Source organism: Drosophila sulfurigaster, chromosome 3 (assembly GCF_023558435.1).
Source record: "Drosophila sulfurigaster albostrigata strain 15112-1811.04 chromosome 3, ASM2355843v2, whole genome shotgun sequence".
Lineage (NCBI taxonomy): Eukaryota > Metazoa > Arthropoda > Insecta > Diptera > Drosophilidae > Drosophila > Drosophila sulfurigaster.
This window is the reverse complement of record NC_084883.1, coordinates 13,486,102-13,506,314: the sequence shown is the minus strand read 5'-3', so window position 1 is coordinate 13,506,314 and position 20,213 is coordinate 13,486,102. Positions and strand designations below refer to the sequence as shown.

Below are 20,213 nucleotides of genomic sequence, written 5' to 3'. Positions count from 1 at the left end.
ATTTTTATTTTCCTTCACTTCGCTTCATCGACGCTTCGCCGTCGTCTACACAATATGCTCTTGGCACGAAACCTATGGCCAAAGTATCCAGAGCTATGGCTCCAAAACTCGCTGCACTAATTGAAGCTCATGATTAAGTAACTTTTGCAACTCACACAAAAAGCCCGCGGCAACTGTGGCAACTGAGGCAACTGAGGCAACTGCGACTTTCCGGCATTTGTCACGAAAAGGTCTCTGGAGTTGCAAGTTTTAATGGTGCACCTTCTCTTTTTTCGTTTTTTTGGGTTCCCAGCTTTTTGGAAAATGTCAAAATATAAATCAATTAACTTTTACCAACAAGTCTGAACAAAAGTTTCGCAACGAATTGCACATAAATTACAGTTTACGGTTTGCCATGTCGTTGCACTTACAACTCTTGCAACTAAGCTGCAGATATCGAGTATTCGCTATAGGTTTTGTGGAGTTAAATATAGAGTGCTTAGTGTGAGGAGATGCTACTAAACTAATTATAATATGCTGAAAATACCTCAAGTATTCTGAGTTTAGCCAAACTAACATTTAAAGTATGAATTTACGGAAACATCTTTCCAATATGATGATGAAAGTTGCTATACAAGTATTTAGGTTATGTGGAGATATACTATATATAGAGTGCTCAGTATGAGGAGATTCTACTAAACTACTTCTAATATGCTGAAAATGACTCAAGTACTCTGAGTTTATCCAAACTAACATTTAAAGTATGAATTTACGGAAACATCTTTCACATTTTTCAATATTCGATCTATGATAGTTGATATACAAGTATTATTATATTGCTCATAAGATTTGCAGAAAATACGATGAAGAATAGGCAATGAAAGAGTTTCTAGTATATATTTCTTTTTGAGTTTTCAGAAAGTCATTTTACTTAAGATGTTCTTAAATGAAGCTTTAAAAAATTTTATAAAGAACAACACATTTTAATCCAAAAACTATGGTTTTTTCTTAGGGAAACATTGTTCATAGGAACTATGTACTTTTTTAAAGATTATACTAAGTCTATATACAATGAAATTTTACAGAAATATGTGCAACATATCTATTTAAATGAAATCTTTACTTTTACTTTATGTCGGAAATGTAAAATTAAAACAAAAGTAAAAAAAAAATAAGTATAAAGATGGAACTGTACATGATAATTCCCTTTTTTAAACATCTTAAGAGAAAATTGATATTTTCTATTTAGTTTTTAGATTGTAAAAGGTACATATGTAGAACTTATCACAGGCGTTATTTTTTGATTGATGGCTAAAAATATTATTTATCTAACATATCTGTTAAGTTAATGATGTTTTGATTAATTTTTTCGTTAAAAGTACATTGTATTTAATTTAATTTGGCTTTCATCCAATTTTAATAAATACTAAAAGTGTGGCAAAACTGTATTTTATGTGTGATATTTTGTTTTTCTCTTCTTTTATTACCAATCTGTCTGTTTAAACTATTAGTAAATTGTATAATTAATATTAAATTAACAGAAAGAGCGATATGAAATGTAATTTTATATTATTATAAAACACAATCGTGTTTCACAACTTTTTAAACCAATTTCGTAAACTTTCTGTGATGAGATCTTGATGAATTTATTTGGGCGATACCAAAAAGGAAACACAAAATATGGCGGTATAATTTTCGACAGTCAAAAAGCGGAATGTTGACACGTCTCCCAAATTGGAATGAAGAAAGAGTATTGTAAATTAATCAGAGATTTCTTTGGGAACATGATCATTCTTTGAGTTGCTTATCGGGGCTCATAATTCAAATTGGGAACTACTAAAGGCACCGACTATGCGATGCGATTGGGTCACTTTCGATTATAGATAAACATTTGAACGAAACGAAAGCTCATTAACTTTAATGTCCAGCATAGAAAGTCGAATGTGAGTGAATGAGTGTGAATGAGTGTGAGTGTGAGTATGAATATGCGAGTGAGTGTATGCAAAGATGAGCGAGTATCTAATACAAAGGTCTTCATTTGCGTTATTTACAAAAACACACAAAAAAAAAACAAGAAACAAGCAAACAAAACAAACGAATAACTCAATAACGATCAGTGTGAGTGTGAGTGTGTGAATAAGAGTCTGGTTAGATGTGCATCTGTATAAATATAGCTAGATATGTGTGTACATATAATAAGTATCTCTTGGATACTATCTGCACAAAAAGAGCTGGCGACTTAAAGTAAACAATGAAATCATTTGAATCCATTCACAACGGATGTTTACTTGAGCAGTCCAAGAAGGAAGCAGACAGCAAGAGAGAGGAAGAGGGAGAGAGAAGAGATCATCATCAGTCAAAAATTGACTTAATTAAGTTTGCAGCCAAATATATTGAGAAATAAACAAAATGCAATGCAAATTCAAAACTGAACAAATGATATTAATAATGTCGATGATGATGATGATGAGGATGGAATTTGATGCTGTTCGATGTCGACTTAATTCAGAAACGATTAGTGCAGTTTAGTTTTGTCTGCTCTCGTCTTTATCAAGCATTTTCCATTGGCTCCTCTTTGGCCAGTTGAAATTTGATATTTTTCCCCGTGAATATTTCGAATACGAATTCAGTTCTGAACTCGAACTCGAACTTCCAATTTGCCGCAGACAAACAAAGTTTCCCCCCCCCCACTCCGATTTACTCGTAAAACTCTCCGCGATTGCAGAAGGCAGCTGAAACACAGAGTTGGAGAGAATGGAGAGAGGTGGAGAGTTTGGGAGGGGGGGGAAACTGCATGACAGCGCCTGAATTTAGATGCCGATAAGTAAAATGTATCTGCGGCCGAGGTGCAAAATTCAATACGAAAGCAGCCGCAACCAAGTACAACAACACAACAACAACAACAACTGGCACAATACCAAAAGAGTCGTAGCAAGCAAAAACTACAACAGCAACAACAACTGCAAAGAAACTTGCATAAATGGAACCAGTTTTGTGGCTCAGTCGCCGAGACGAAGACGGAGACGAAGCCAAAGCTGAATCTGAAGCTGCGACAGTGACAGCGACGTCGACTGAGACAGCGACTGCGACTGCGGCTCGAGTTTAGTTAGCGACGAATAAATTTATGCAGCCTAAAGCGCGTTTTGTGACCGAACCTCAGCTTAAAGGGGGAAGGAGGCGGAAGAAAGGGAGCTGGCAAGAGTGACAGCAAAATAAGGAATGGGGATGGTGGAAGGGGAAGGGGAGAGCAAGCAAACCAAAACAGAGACAGCAAACGAACTGTTTAGACAGCGAAAAGAGCAAAGGCGAGCACTCTGATGGAGAGAGGGAGAAAGAGCGAGCGAGTGTGTGAGAGTGCGAGTGCGAGTGGGAGAGGGAGAGAAGAAGGAAGGTAAGAGCACTGAGTACGGGAATGGGTCGCAGTTTGGCGACTTCGACTGCGACAGAGGCCCCTTCCCCTTCCCCTGCCCCTGCACCTCCCCTCTCCTCTTCCCCAACCTGCTTGCGCATACCGACGAACGACATGTGAATATTAATGTTTGCCGCCACAACAAAACGGATTGGAAACGGATCGCAAACCCATACTCAAACTTAAACTCAAACCCATACTCACACTCACACTCACACTCACTCTCACATTCAAACTCAGTCACAGACTCGAGCGAAATCTTGTGACAATTTCCGAGTTTGCTTGTAAAGTGATTCGCACTTTGGGGACAAGATATTCGGGGGAAGAGCTGAAAGGCGGGCTACCTCGTGGGTAAAACCAAAATTTAGAATATAAATGAGCAAGCAACTAAAGTTAATCCCACAGAGTTCGATACGAAAGCAGAAATAAGCTTCATATTTATGCAAGATACTAAAATTTGCAATTTATTCGAATTGAGGGATTATATTAAAAGTTCCCCAACTTGTTGAAAATCTTGAAGTAGGAAAATATCAATTCAAAAAAGAAGTAAAACAATAATTAAAAATTCAATTAAAAAAATCAGTTATTATTAACTTCCATTATTAACTAATTAATTCCATCAATATCATTATTGAAAAGAATTCAAGAAATAATTATATTTTTACATATTAATACGATAAAATTTGTAAATTGAATGGTTCTGTTTAAGCCATGTAATCAAGATATAATGTTTAACATTCTCATTAATTTTATTTTCTTCATAATTTCAACTAAATAGATAGTAGACTGACTTTAATGGGTTTAGCTTGCAAACTGATAGTTCGAATTTAATTAAATTTGTGCATCAGCAGTTGAAATTATTAAACACACTAACTACCATATTCATAAATTAAGTATACGTTTTTTTTTGTTATTGGGTCCTAAAAAGAAATGCTGTATTTTAAATCCTATGAAGGCTATTGATTTTCATTTTCCAGGGTTTTTGTTCTTAAGCTTTTTATATACGCTACTTATAGGGTAGAAGGGTACTATAACAGGAAATGTATGTAACAGGTAGAAGGAGGCATCTCCGACCCTATAAAGTATATATATTTTTAATCAGTATCAACAGTTGAGACGATCTAGCCATGGCCGTCCGTCTGTCTGTCCGTCTGTCCGTATGAAACACAGGATCTCAGAGACTATAAGAGATAGAGCTAAAATTTATTTTCAACAACATTTGTTTTCTTTGCACGCAGATCAAGTTTGTTTCAAATTTCTGCCACGCTTTTGCTTTTATTCAAATTGGGTAGCCGGTATCTCACAGTCGAGCACACTTGACTGTAACTTTGTTACTTGTTTCTACTATATTGTTTAACAAATTCATTTCAAATAGCTTAGTTTATTCAGTTTTTGTTATACTAAATTTCTTTACAAAAAAAAAAAATGTATTCTTTATGTTTTCTAAACGGTTTTATTTAAACTACATTGATCTAATTCGTTTGTTTTATCTCACTTGTAAATAAATTACTTTAGCCCTTAAGTCTTTTGCACAGAATTTTGTGCAAAGAAAGAAAAAAAGGGCTAAAAATAAGAATAAAATCTTGAGTCTAGATACTTTGTATGTGAAAATTCAACCAAGAAGATTTATTCTTAAATCAAGATCCATTTCAAGATCTACAAAAATTCCATCTTGAAATTCAAGATTATAATCTTGTTTCAAGAATGGAAAAATTTTAAAATTTAACCAAAAAGGCAAAATCTTCAATTAAGAACAATTTTAAATTTCGATTGTTTAAAATAAAATAAATAGATTAATGGGTTTTTTTTATAAGATTATTTCAATTTAGATTTGTTTCGCACTAAAAAAACTAATTGATTGCATTATTCTATTAACGTTATTTCAAAATTCCAAAGGCAGACTAATTGCATTTCAGTAATTACTCATAGTCAACAGTATATTGTATAATTTGAAGTGACTTAATATATTCCACATTACGATTTGCAATGTGTGCAAATTGATATGTTAATAGAGTGTCAAAGTAAGTGCCAAGTGCACATTGAAAAGCAATTTTCCACGAGTTTCTACAACTGTAGCGAAATGTAAATAGAAAATCCAACACGTAGTAATCCGATTTGTAAGTAGAATAAAGAAAGAGCTTATTCAAAGAGCTGCCCTCGTTGAGGTGCTTATAAAATTTGTAGTTTAATTGTATTCATTTTTTTTCTCCGATTTCGATTGCAAATTGCAAATGCGAATGCGAGCGAAACTGGACCAAGAGGAAACCGGAGGAGAAAGGAATGTGCCATGTGCGTGCTAAGGATCAAACGGGTTTCCTCGACATCTCTCTGTGGCAGACTCATTGTCAGTCGTACTACGCCTTGACAACTTGATAAAGATTTCATGCCTTTGATTAATATATTAAGTCGCAAAGCGACTCATGGAATGGGTAATGGGAAACGGGAACAGGCAACGGGAACAGCAAACACCAAACACGAAACACGCAGAGAAAACCGAAGCCGAAGTCTTTCGCTGTCGATGTCGAAGACAGAGTTAGAGTAGAAGTTGAAGTTGAAGTTGAAACTGGAGTGAAAGAGTCGCAGTTGGCTGGCCGTCTGGCAAAAAGGTGTGTGGAGTTTAGGACATGGCCATAAATCAAGTTGCTAGCTGATGCCTCCGCTGGGGAAACGTTGCAGTTCCGCCTGTCTAATGCGAGTCCGTGTCAATTAAATCGAATTGAAGTTCACTTCATATCTTTCAAGTGGATTTCCAGAGCACTATCGCCCATCGGGGAATAACGGGCAACGCAAGCAAATCGTTTTTCAATGATTTCCATTATTGATGATTTGCACCAACAACTACAAAGAAAGGAGTTATCCATTGCACTATGGGCAAAAAGTAGCAAAGTGCGGCATTTTTTTTTTTGTGTTCGGTATCATTAAATTGGCTTTATTTTTTTAATTAGAATACTTCAAGAATATTGAAAGATATTTTTGAAAAATGTTAGACTTCGTTGGTAATTTGTTATTCGCCTATATTTAAAGACTATGGTCTGGACCCTCTAAAAAAAAAAAATTGGCGGGAAAAATGGTGATTTTGTCTGTCAATTTTATATTCAAATATTAAATCAAACAAGAAAGTTTGAATATGGAATTTAATCGTCAAGGTATGTAATATTAATTATTGGCACTAAATTTTTAATACATGTGATATATTGTCCAATCGTGCAATGTGTTGCTGGTATGTTTTTAGGTCCCTGGTAACAAATGTATTTGTGTTTCTGTGGAGTGTAACTAGTGCGTCTAGGCCGGTTGAGGCAATATTAAAGCTGAATGTTATTAAACAAACTGTTAACAATCAAATAGTGGTTAACATTTTTGCCCGTTTTTGCCCGATGGATTTATTTGGTGTTTATTGTTTACCCTAACCGGTCCATAGAAGGGCAACATCATCATCATCATTATCGGACAGCTCTGCCGTCTGTGGCGTGGGCGTGGCATTTACTTCCTTCTTTGGTTGTAAACAGGATAAGCCAAAGCCAAAGGGGTTTTGAGGAATTGATAGGCCTTCGAGTGTATTTGTAGGTTTATTTGGATAATTGAGTTGATGTGTTTTAACATTGTTAAATTATAATATTTTCCGGTAACTTGCTTCTTGCTCAAGTGCGTGCTTACAACTACTCGTATTGATTAACGATATTAAAGTATTTTAGCAAATATCGTGATACCAATACTGCATGCAGTATCGATACCGATAACTCAGGGCTTATAAACACTGGCTAATTTGTCCGTTGTTTACAATTCTCTATTTAGTATTTAGTAAAATTAAGTAAGAGTTTATATTAGTCGAGGTCATACCATCAATGTCCGTCGCACAGTGTTGGAAAGTGTGCAGTGTTGGAAAGTGTGCTTGAGCTTGCTTTCTACTAGAGATGACACAATATTAGCTATTAGCTATTAGCGGTTTATGCACTTATTTGAATTAATTAATATCAATTAATATCTCTGATCATTCTATTTAAATTGATTGTCAATTATTCATTGAAAATTGTATTCTTTGACTAATGTTTATTTAAAGTAAGTTTAGTTCGTCTTATATCCCAAGTTTTTCTTGCTATCTATATTATTTAACTATAGAATTTAGTTTTTACGTATAATAATTGAATTCTAAAAAATTAAGTGGATTTTGAATTCACAACTTATATTTTCTGTGCTTTTTTGTCATATTTAAATAAATATTTACGAAGACAGGTGAAATTTAAATAAATATATATCGAAAGTTTCTCGTATTGTAGAAGAATATTTCTACATTCATTTATCGATAACTAGTCGGGCTTTGCACGTGCTTTCGATAACAAAGTGTTGTCATTAACGGTGACATTTCGATGTTGTGTGCAACTGTCAAGCTTAACGTTGATCCTGTTAAATAATTTGCATCACAATTTTCTCAACGTAAGTGAAAGAAAAGTGTCGTTGAATGTTTTAAATCGCATTTTTCCGTTTTATTAGATGTCAACAATGGAAACTGAGACCGCGGTGTTGCCGTTAGAGTATCAGGAGCAGGAGCAGGAGAAAATCGAGCTGATTGACGACGACAAGAAGTTGAAAAATAATCAAAAGAAATATAAGAAACTGAGGGATACCGAACGCAGCAAGTCATCCCAGTCGGAGAAGCACAGCCATGAAAAGGAGGAAAGGTCAAATAAATATAAAGTGGTTAAGGAGTCTTCTGACCCATCGACCCAACCGGTAGAGGAGTATTTGATTCGCTCTCCCAAGCGTCGCTCGGACTCTCCGAGTGTGGATTGCACGCCCTCGAAAATGGCGCCAGCAGTGGAAGCATTCCAATATGATCTTGACTGGGAGCTGCATAAATTTACAGCGGATGTTGAGCAGACAAAGCAGGAGCAACAGGAAGAAGATGAGATACAAACACAACGACCAGATGGCTGGATGTTCGATCGCATCTCTCAATACGTGAGCACAAATATGTCAAAGACATCGACGTCGTTCATAGCCAACTATTGCGCCGCTAAAAAGTCGAAGAGTTTTGCACAACTAAACGAAGAGCTCTTCGGAGAAAACAGCGACAGCGATAGCGAGAACAAATCAAAGCCGACGCTGGAGCCCAAAAAGTCTGAGGAACTTCTCCACAGCGAAACGAAAGCAAATCAACTACAGCAGCAGCTGCAGTTGAGGAAGTACGAAACGTTGCACGAGAAGATTGCCCAAAAACATGAAGACATGCTTAAGAACTTTCAGCAGACGCTAATCAAATTGCTGCGTGAAGTCTCAGTCGAGATAACCAAGGAATTGGGCGCAAAACAACCGAAGCAAGAGACGCTCAATCCGAATAAACTTGATGAGACTTGGTGTTTGCCATATGGCAACGATAGCATGGTGATTGTCAAGAACAGCAAGGAGGGCATCATGAGCATCAGAGTGGAGTCCCTATCGATCGAACAGCAATCGATCAAACAGCAATCGATCGATCCAAAATCATTCGCCGAACAACAGCAGTATAAAGAGCCAACGGAGCACTCTCTGGAATATCCTTCGATCAACCCGAATCCGCTTAGATTCCAACACGAAATTGACGACTATTGTCGCCAGCTAGCATCTGACAACGACAACGACAGCGAGGACCAAAGCAATGATGATAACGATAATAACGTCGCAGCTAATAAAAATAACAAAAATACGAATGCTGTGGAGGTGGTAAACCCATTTGATGTGTATAACGATCATATCGAGAGCGATTGGAATAATCTTCATTCTGTTGACAATACGGTTGCTTTGGACATGGAATTGGATTCCGACTGCGGATCCAATTGGAGCGGATCGAACACCTTGTGCTCTGATAAGTCAGAATCAACGCTGCAGATGGAGATCTCGGATCGCGAGTATCAGTGACTCTTGCAGCGCAGTCGCATCGAGTGCTTTGATCATCAGCATAGGCTGGATCTCGAAGCTCGATCTCGATCTCGATACGGAGCATCAGTGGCAGACTCAACCAACCAAAGCTAAAGAAGATGGCGAATGCGAAGGGGAAGAGGAATATTTGGGATTAGCTAATATACGAATATATTCTAAATATTCTAAATGTCTTTAACGTGTTCTTATAACACCAACAAATTGGAAAACCAATGCAAAATTTTTATCTCATTACAAAACTGAAACATTGAAAACACATTTAATACATTCAACATTAGAACCTTGCTGAGAAACGTTTTTCAAATTATACAAATAAAAAACGAATACGAATTTGTAGGCGCAGCTAAAGTTATTTTATGTAATATTATATTATATGAGGTTGTAATGTAAATTAGATTTTGACTGATTGAATAACATACAAGACTTTTTAGACTCGATTTGAGCGTATACAAAAACACACTTATGGAAACACACTAAAGAATATTAATACTAATATTGTAATGATTAATTGTCTAACTGAATTCGCAGGAATTAAATATGAATTTATTTTATTAATCAAAACATTGATGGGTATTGATTAGACATACCTAATTTATACAATTTTACTAAATACGGTTGAAGTTTCTTAGATTCCTCTTTAAAAAACACTCTTCAAATCTTGATTATAATGATATAATATAATACAAATCATACTCATTTCTTATTGATTGCTAAGAAGTGTTTTAATATTGGTACAACAAATATTTAAAATAGAATTTTCAATATTATATGATCATACATAACAGCATTTGTTAGTGTTTTCAGGCTCACTCAGTTTATTGTTTGATCTTAATTTGCTTTATTCTATACTCTATGGTATATTTATAATGTAATACCATTCCGATATACCAGATGTAGCCTTTGGAATATGCTAATAATACCGCTATCTTTTACTTGTATGGGTAGGGGATATCTCAAACACAGTCGACTGTAGCTTTCTAACTATGTAATTATATCCGCTACCCATAGGGTAGAATGACATTAGAACTCACTACCAAATATACCATTTTGTATATCTTTAAGTATTTTTAGTATTATTGTGGTATACTTTGATAATAATACTGTAATATTTTGCTTTTATTCAATATGGGTAGCGGATATCTCATAGTCGAGCACACTCGACTGTAGCTTTTTTTACTTGTTTTTGATATAATGATGGAAATTATTTGAGATTATTCTAATAAACAGTCAATTTTCGGTGTTAAACAAAATGAGGAACATTTTCATGAACTAATAGTAGTAGTACACAGCTTAACAAAGAGTCAATATGAGATATACATAATAGATCCGACAAGAATTTGCTCAATTTACAAGCACTGCAATAATGTTACCATGGGAATTTCTCTGATAAATAGTTGCTAATGAGACTGACAGCGAACAGATTACTTGTTATTAACAGATTATTAGATATTTATTATGGACTTCCTCATATAGCAAATTTCTTTGAATTATTATTAACATAATATAATTACGAATATCTATAGATTTCATCTTCTCTTTACCCTCAATGATAAATGCATGTGGAATGAATGGAGTAAACGAAAAAACACTTCGTTAAATTGTTGCTCTCTACGTTGGATATTTTTTCGGGCCTGAACAACCCGAACCAATCATTAAATGGCATAATTGAAGCTCTGGGGAATCATGCAGAGGCAGAGAAGAATGTGGCACGAGACGAAATCAGAAAATATAATAAAATAAAAAGTGGCATGAAATGGAAATGACAAAACAAAAAGAGGGTGGCCGGAAATAAGGACATGGCATAGAATACAAGGCCCAAAAACGTCAGCCAACCCCAAATGGAAGTGCAGCAACACAAAAACAACAAAAACAACAGAAACAACAAAAACTGTGCAATGTCTGTAATGTCCTTAGCACAAAAAGTCAAAAGCAAACACAAATTCTCAGCGTGTGCCTGTGTGTGTGTGCGTTGAGTGCAACTGTGCTTGAGAGTCTATCTTTGTATGTGTGAGCATTCGCCTCGAGCATTTGCAAGCACACAAACGAGTGTAAAGCACGCGCCAGAAACTTCGGAGAGAGAGCAAGAAGAGTGCACGAGAGAGAGGCGTTCATGATGGACCACCCACCACCCAACAGCAGTGAGAGGACCGTGGAGCAGGCAACGGCAGAGGAAGAGGAAGAGCGAGAGCAGTTACAACGAGGACAGCGCATCAAAATAGAAGAAAGAAAAAAAGTTTTATGCTTCAACTTTTTGGTGTGGCCCCCCGCTCCCCCGTTCCCCCCTTTTGCTGTCGACATGCTCTGCTTTGAGTTCTGTCTTTGCTGCTCTCACGTCACGTCACTTCACTTCACCTCGCCCTCGCATTCTGCTCAGCTCAGTTCAGTTCTCCTGGGTAAATATTTAATTTTTATAAAGCCTTCATGCCCTTTCTCTCTCTCTCTCGCTCTCGTTCTCTCTCTGCTCGCTGTAACTGTTTGTGTGTTTGTCTATGTGTGTGTTTTAGCATTTTGCCTGGGCTTTAAAAATATTAAAGGATAAACGCGGCGCACATAAAGCTCGCATTTTATGACTGCCAATATTGGCCGTGTTTGTGGGTTTCAGAGGGGAGTCAGAGGGGAGTCGGAGGACTTTGCGTGGGCCTGACATTGGGATGAGCCGCAGCAAAGGCAGCAACACAAAAAAGGTAGCCAGCCAGTTCCAGTAGCAACAATGCCCCAGGGGCCACTTTTTAATTTATGTTCATGTGTGTGTGTGTGTGTGTGTGTGTGTGTGTGTGTGTGTGTGTGTGTGTGTGTGTGTAATGTTGTGGCGCCGTGGCGCCTCAATTTGCCTTCATCAATTATTGTTGCAACTTGCCGCGTCACTGGCAGTTTGTTAATAAAATATGTATATTGAAAGTGGGCCTCTCATTACACGCCTCACGTTTCAATTTCGACTACAGCGCGTCTCATGTCCTTGCACCGTTCACATCCTTAGCCTTGTGCCTGTTTCTTATTCTTCTTCGTGTCCGCTGTCCGCTGTCCGACAAGAAGGACACAATGTGCGTGTCCTGCGTACTGCGTATTTAATTCGTCCACCTTTATTACGACAACACCAGGTAGCTTTCCTTTCCTCATTAGATTGTGCGCTTTAGGGTGACCAGGAATAAACATTTTGCTTTAAAGGTATTTCTAATTCTTGGAAATTTCAAAATTCTACATAACATTTAAATTTTGAACCTCTACTATAATTACAAAAAGTAGAAAGCCTATCACATTAAAACTTACAATACATATATCATATTTTATTAGATTGTGCGCTTTAGGGTGACCAAGAAATAAGCTCTTTTCTTTAAAGGTATTTCGAATTCTTGGAAATCTCTAAATTCTGCATAACATTTAAATTTTGAACCTCTACTATAATTACAAAAAGTGAAAAGACTATCACATTAAAACTTACAATACATATGTCATATTTTATTTTATAAAAATAAGTCATGAATATGTGAATTAAAATGTTTTCAAAATTCCATAATTTATTAAATAATAAATAAATAAAATATTAATCAAAATTTGTAATAACTTTAATATTTAATATTTAAAACAAGAATAAATTCAATTACAAAAATTGAAAGAATCAAATTTTATCTACACAATGTTTTAAAGATTCCAAAATATATTAAATGGTCAAAATATTTTATAACTAAAATATTTTAAAGTTAAAACATGACAAATTTTAATTACAGAAATTGAAAGACTCAAATTTTATCTACAAAATTATGAGACACTGCACAAATTTAAATTTGTGTGTTTTATTTACAGAAATTTATAGAACTTTTCAGCTAAAGTTCACGTGAAAAGAATAATAGCTAATGTATTTTACCCTATAGGTAAAGAGTATATTAATAAATATATTTTATTTATATTTATGTAATGTATGTATAAAAAATATATTGTATATTAATAATATAATATAATTTAATAATATAATACAATATAATATAATAATATAAATTATAAAAAAAACAAGTTTAGCAACAATCTAAAAATCTCTGCTTTGAGTTTAAAAAGTAAGCTAAAATTTTATTTTTCTCCATAATATGACAATATTAAATTATTATTATTATTATATTATTAAATTATTTATTTTCTAAAATACTTATTTCATTGAGCAAAAAATCCTTCGAGCCGGAGTTGAACCAGCGACCTGTGGATGTCTACTTAGTATTACTACACGCTACAGTCCATCGCTCTACCAACTGAGCTATCGAAGGTTAGTAAACGAACGTCGGCAAATCGCATTCCGCTGCTGCTAATCAAAAGCTTCGAAGCCGCAGCGCAACAACAAAAAAGTCACTCACTAAAAATAAATTCAGCAATAAAGATAAAGATAATGGAATGCAAAATTGACACCGCAGCAACAATAACAGCAACAACAACAACTGTAAATGCTTGAAATGAATAAGAGCGAATGTTTTGTTTTTGTTTCTGATTAGCATTGATGTCAGCTGGTCACCCTAAAGTGGCGGATACAAAATGGAGTTGCTATCGGTTGTTCGTTCGTTCCTTTTGCGAGCATAAAACTCAAAAGTGAAGAAGAAGCAGCAGCAAAAAGCAATTTCGAAAAATACTAAAAGGGTCCGCAGCAGCGACTGCGACGCCGACAGCGACTGAAGCAGCGGAAACATGTTCAATTATCGCAGTGTAGAAACGTTCTGCATGTATTTTACCCCAATAGACTTACACACACACGCACGCACACATATGCGCCCATAGAGAAAGACAGAGAGAGAGAGAGCGAACATAAAGCAGAGGGGAGAGAAAACTGAGCTGTGCCCAAAATGGTTTGGGGTTAAGTTAAATTCATGCAATGCGGTTGAAGCTGAAGCTGAGGCTGATGTAGAGAATGAGTTTGTGTAGAGACTAAGCCTGAGACTGATGTAGAGACTGAGACTGATGTTGATGTGTTATGCCTCGCACACCCTTTACAGCACCCCCCAGTGAGGAATGCGACGTATGTATGTTGTTAAGGTAGAAAGGGGGGACGAAACGTAGCGAGCTGTGTAACATATGGAATTGGCGTGTCGACGCTGACGAGTTCTCGTCTTATGTGTGTGTGTGTGTGGGTGGTTGGGTGCTTGCCAGTTGAGTGCTGCCTCAACCTCAGTCTCTGCCTCAGTCTCTGTTGCTGCCTCTGCCTCTGCTCCAAAGGGGGCGGCGTAAAGCACTCAACTCGACAGCAGCAGCAGCAACAACAATGGAGCTAAAGCGCCCCTGGGAATATGACGATATAATTTATTTTAAATCTCGCCCGTTTCACTCGCTTTAAATGTGTGCAAAAGCATTTTATATGCCCATTTCCACATCACCATATAAAAAGCATTGCGAAATGTTCGCATCATATATTTTGGTCAACTAATTAGCCTGCGGTTAAGGCTGCTTCTTGCCATCTTCCCTTCTCTTCCACACTGCGTGCTTATTGACAGTTATAGTTACTGTTATTAAATAGAGCTGACTGCTCGGTCAGTCTTTCCCTCTCTCCCTCACTCACCCATTCGCAATGTGTTCTAGCTGTTTCGCTCTGTATACAACGTTCATGCGTTGTCTATGTTTATTTTGATATTGTGTAAACACATTTCGTAATTTAAAAACAAAGTCAACAAATATAGACTTCATCAGATCAATAATTACTCAAATAGTCCAAACATACATAATGAACAGTTTTTTAAGGCATTGAAGTCTATAACAATTTATAAGTTTGAATAATATACATATAATTTTAATATATAGTATATATACATACATATATGATATGTTCATTGTATCAATATAATATAACAAATATTATATTTATTATATTTATTATAAAAGTATAACATTTTAACATTTTCGACTTTATATTAAGAAAACCCTATATTATTATTCTGATATGCACATGAATAAATGTTGGAGACTTTGGTAAGGAAATGTATTCAAAATTATGCTAGGATTCTTGATATTAAATTTATAATAAGACAACAAATGTGAGAATTTATGTTAGACAAAACAAATATTATAAATGTATATAATAAATAAAATATGAAGACTCTTTCTATATAGCTTAACACACTAAATATTTGGCTAAAAACAAAATTTATACAAATTAGTATTCAATATTATGCCAAGATTCTTGATATTCAACTTTTGATAAGAGTACAAATGTGAGAATTCTTTTAGACAAAAGACGTGTATAATAAATAAAATATAAATACTCTTATATATTTTCGGTATTTTCTATATTAATTGACACTCTAAATTTTTGACGAAAAAACAAAATAAGGGGAACTAAAAGTTAATAAACATTGTTAATAATATATATCATATTTTTCAGAAAGAATCACAATTTCGAATATAATAGAACAAAATCAAGGAATAAAGCGCCCAACAAATATGTACATATCTTCTAGATTAGTTCCTTTTATTCAATTAAACAACATTCTTTTTCATTTCCGCATTTTCTCGGCTGGTAGCGCACACTTATTGCTTTCTAGGCCTAAAGAGCGCGTCGTATAAACGCATTAGTTGAACTCAGCGGGTTGTCAGGCTCACATTGACAATGGGACGACGGCAGCGTTGCGGCGTCGACAACCCCCAGAATGATCCAATTGACATTTAACGCTGCCTTTGACCCTGTCCACTTCCCTGGCTACTCCCCCCGCCAATTCCCTGTGCTCAGTTCCCAGTTGTCCGTGCTGTCGATTGTCGATGTTGGCTGTGGCGGTGACGGTGGCGTGGCAATTAACCGCAAAGGTTTCCTTTTGTCACTTGCTTGCGCCCCGTTCTATTAACGTCTTCAACGCGGCACGAACGAAACCCCGACGAAGAGCGAACAACGAACACGAATCCCAACTTCGACTCCGACGAAGTCGCAGCGAACGCTTTTTATACCCGCTACCCATAGGGTAGAAGGGTATTATAACTTTGTGCCGGCAGGAAATGTATGTGACAGATAGAAGGAGGCATCTCCGACCCATAGTCCTTGTGATTCCTGATAATTTGGTTGCGATCAGATAAATATTGTCGAGGTTATTAAAGAAATATTTTTTTATGGGCAAAAACGAATACTTACTACGGGTCTTAGTTGCTTTGACTGACAATCTGGTATATTTTGTATATTATTTTGGTATATTTTGCACTCTATGGTATATATTGAATGTCGTGACGTATTAATATAACAAATATACCGTTTGTTACATTTTTAGTATTTTTGTAGTATATTATTTTAGTATATTTTGTACTATATGATATATATATTGAATGCTGTAACATATTATTATACCAAATATATCACTTGATATATTTTTAGTATTTTGCAGCATATTATTTTTGACATATTTCGCAGCATATGGTATATTTTGAATCGATAGACTAAATATACCATTTGGTATATTTTTAGCTTTTTCGTGGTTTATTATTTTGGTATATTTTAAAACTAATACCGTAGTATTTGTAGTATTTTTGGTATATTTTGAGAATAATACTGCAATATGTTGCTTTTATTCAAAATGGATAGCGGGTATCTCACAGTCGAGCACACTCGTCTGTAGCTTTCCTACTTGTTATTGTGTTGGAGGCCCCCCTCGGGGCCGCGTATAGCTTTAAGTCATGAAATAATAATAGGCCTCGGCGTAACTTTAATGGCACAGTTATTAACTTTTGTCGAATGCCCAGGAAGTGAACGGCCATCGAAGAAAATGATTGTTTCCACTGCCCAACTGCATTAATATGGTTTTCGAGTTTCGATTATCGTTATGATTGTTGTTATACGTATATTTTTGTGTGCTTCCTTTGCTTGGGTTCCGTTATCGCTTAAGGCACTGCGTGTCCAAATTTTTGCGTGGTCCCAAAAAAAACAAAAAACCAGGAAAGCCATTCTAATTACTTTATTTCTCTTGATAAGCTGTAAGAGCCGTGTAACCCTTGTCAAAGAACTCAGCGAGGGTTTCCTTACAACTCTCGACATGTTTTTTTAAGAAAATTTAAAACGTTGCGCGAATCTTTAATAAAGGAAACCCTGAATAATAGAATACGTCCTGTTTCACTCTTTTTTAGGACAAATAGTTATAAAGCCTTAACCTTATCTTGTTTCAGTTTTGTCAAGTGACTAATTGAACACATTAGAATGCAATGTTAATCATATACCTAACGGTTCTTGTAATAAATATTTAAAAAAGATGCATTTTTCTACATAATTGAAGTGTTTTTTAATGTAAGAAAAGTTAAATGTTAGGCCATTTTATTAGTTAATTAAGTTGAAGAAGTTTATAAAATTATTTCTATTATTAACTTCGAAGCTAAAGATTAGAATGTTTTTATTGGAACTTAATACCTTGTACATTTTTTCCCGACAGCACATGTAATGTTCGCACGGATCTCAGTTCCTTTGACTGTCAAACTGGTATATTTTGTACTCTATAGTATATTTTGAACGTTTTACTATATCAATATACCAAATATAGCATTTGGTATATTTTAGTATTTTTGCGGTATATTGTATAAATATATTTTGGTATTTCATAGTTGATCATACTCGACTATAGCTTTTTTACTTGTCGTATATAATTTAAGTATTAAGTAATAAAAGTTAAATTGGGTTGTTTTCTTAGGCGAATTTATTTCTTAATTAAGCTGAAGAAGGCATGAAAATTGATGCTATTATAAGTTTTGCAGCTGAACATCTGAATGTTTATATTGGAACTTAATACCATGTCGATATTCACCACAAATTGACTATAAAAACTTGAAATTTAATGTTATAGTTAGAAATGTTTACAGTTTATTATAGTCGCAAATTATTCAAAAAGTTTCATCATAAAAAATTGCATTTCAGTTTGATTTTTTTATATAAGTTTTAATATGTATTTAGAACAATTTTATTAGAATATTAGAAAAAGATTAAAGTAAACTAAACTATAAAGTATATAAGCTCATTTGACCTTATCGATTTAAGCTGATTCATAGAAAAGAAACAGTACATAATTAAAAAAATAAAAAAAAAAAAATATTTACGAAACCCCTAAACTAATTGATATGGTCGAAGTATTGTTTAAGTAAAAAACAAATATGCCAAATATCCCAAGTAGTAAAATATCTGTCGAAAATTGAAATGTCTATATAGATAAGGCTGATGATATCTCATATCACAATCAGCGATTAGATATAATTTCGTCATTGAGTGGAACTTTTATTGTCGCTAAAGTTCCATTGGTTGACCTTCGTGCGTCAAATGGAAATAAACCGAAAGAAATGATGGAATGAATAGTGAATGAAGCAATTTGTAAAAGAGAATCGAATGCCCTTCACAACGCATTCGATTACAAATGCAAATATTCAAATTTGTAATCGAGATTTGCAATGTGATGCAATCGACACGCGATTGCAACCAAATCATATAAGTGGGGGAAGAATACGGAGGAGGCAGAGGGGCAGAGAGCATTGCCTAATCAGTGTGTAGTAATGTGTAGTTGGTAAACAAGGCAATCGGTAATGCGCAATAATCACATTTGATATATGCCCAGTGCGATTCAGTGAGTCTGTGAATATGTTAATGTATGTGTTTATTGCTTTTATGGCCAACAACAACAACAACAAAATAGCAACAGCCACAGTAACAACAGCAACAGGCGGAATGCAAAATTCGAGTCGTAAAATAAAATAAAAGAAAGTCATAAATTAAATAATTAATGCAATAAAATTTTATAAATATTGCAAATGTGTTTTTGTTGCACATACCACAGCGTGTGGTGGCAAGCAACCAGTTTATTGACTGACAAAATGAGCAAAACACAAATCACAAGTGCTTGTGCAGAGCGTGCTCGACTGCCAGATACCCTGCAACGCACTAAACTTTCTCTTTGGCTGCGATTTAAGTAAATTAAGCGTACTTCCTCTTTGATCATAGTAATTGCATTTCATTTTAATGAAATTTGTTTTAATTCTTCAAGAATTCATAATACTTTAAAGGCTTAAAAAGATTGCACACTTTGGTAAGTTATAACTAATTGTGTTTTTAATAGCCAAGTACAAGTCTACACATTTTAGAATTGGAAGAAACTCAGACTTTTATAATGTAAATTATTTCATTTGCGTTGCAATATGTGTTTCATATTTCAATAACAAAAGGTTTTAAATATATAGTATATATTTTAGTTTTGTGGACGATATTAAATCGTTTATAAAGAAAGACAACTAATGAACACAGAATTTTGTTAACTTAGTTTTTATCTTAATTTTTGTCAATATAAAATAATTAATACAGCATTTTTTTGGTTTCATTTTTTATCTTGTTTTTTCAATATTTTGTAGCGAGCTCATTATTAAGTTTTTTTTTCTAAAATTAAATAAATTTAAGAGTGTTGATAGTTTTGAAATGTTAATGTAGTAACACCAGATATTAGGCTCTAACTTTAAACGATAGGTATTTCAAAATTTTTAGAAATAAAAACCAAATTCTCTTTTTTAGATCGAAAAATCTTAAATCAAGATTTTCAATCTAACAATTCAATCAAACAAAGCATGCTTGTATTATGATTTTAATCTAAACATAAGGTGTTTTTAATCTGCAAATGGAAATTTAGCATTCAAATCTGGATTTAAGATGGTTTCAACTTAAAAATCTTATTTCAAGATTCTTCTTTTTAAGAAAAAAAAAACTTAAATCAAGATTTTATCAATATCGATTTTTTTCTCTCTGCGTACATAATTCAATTCTGTGGACTAAAATTAAATACACACAAAAGACAAATACAAATTTTGGGGGGTTTAGGTTGTATGTTGTTTTTGATATTGGATTGTACTTAAGTTATATTTTGTAGAAAGCGTATTATCAAGTTTTTTCTTAAATTAATAATTTTAAAATGTTACTAATCGTAGATGAAAATAAATATCACAGAAA

At 34.6% G+C, this 20,213-nt stretch overlaps 1 protein-coding gene and 1 non-coding gene across 2 annotated transcripts; one reads left to right on the top strand and one right to left on the bottom strand.

The window, feature by feature from the left end:
* The first annotated feature begins 7,690 nt into the window (after positions 1 to 7,690).
* On the top strand, positions 7,691 to 9,636 carry LOC133843187 (putative uncharacterized protein DDB_G0274435). The gene is made up of 2 exons (XM_062276623.1): positions 7,691 to 7,819; positions 7,877 to 9,636. The coding sequence occupies exon 2, from the start codon at positions 7,877 to 7,879 to the stop codon at positions 9,278 to 9,280; it is 1,404 nt and encodes a 467-aa protein (XP_062132607.1). The 5' UTR covers positions 7,691 to 7,819; the 3' UTR covers positions 9,281 to 9,636.
* A 3,823-nt stretch (positions 9,637 to 13,459) lies between these two features.
* On the bottom strand, positions 13,460 to 13,554 carry Trnay-gua (transfer RNA tyrosine (anticodon GUA)). Its single transcript has 2 exons — positions 13,518 to 13,554; positions 13,460 to 13,495 (listed from the first exon to the last, which is right to left on the bottom strand). It is a non-coding gene; the product is annotated as a tRNA-Tyr (tRNA).
* Positions 13,555 to 20,213: the final 6,659 nt, after the last annotated feature.

What these genes read in the sequence shown, in the direction of transcription:
- LOC133843187 (XM_062276623.1), top strand. Translation starts at nt 7,877, where the DNA reads ATGTCAACAATGGAAACTGAGACCGCGGTGTTGCCGTTAGAGTATCAG.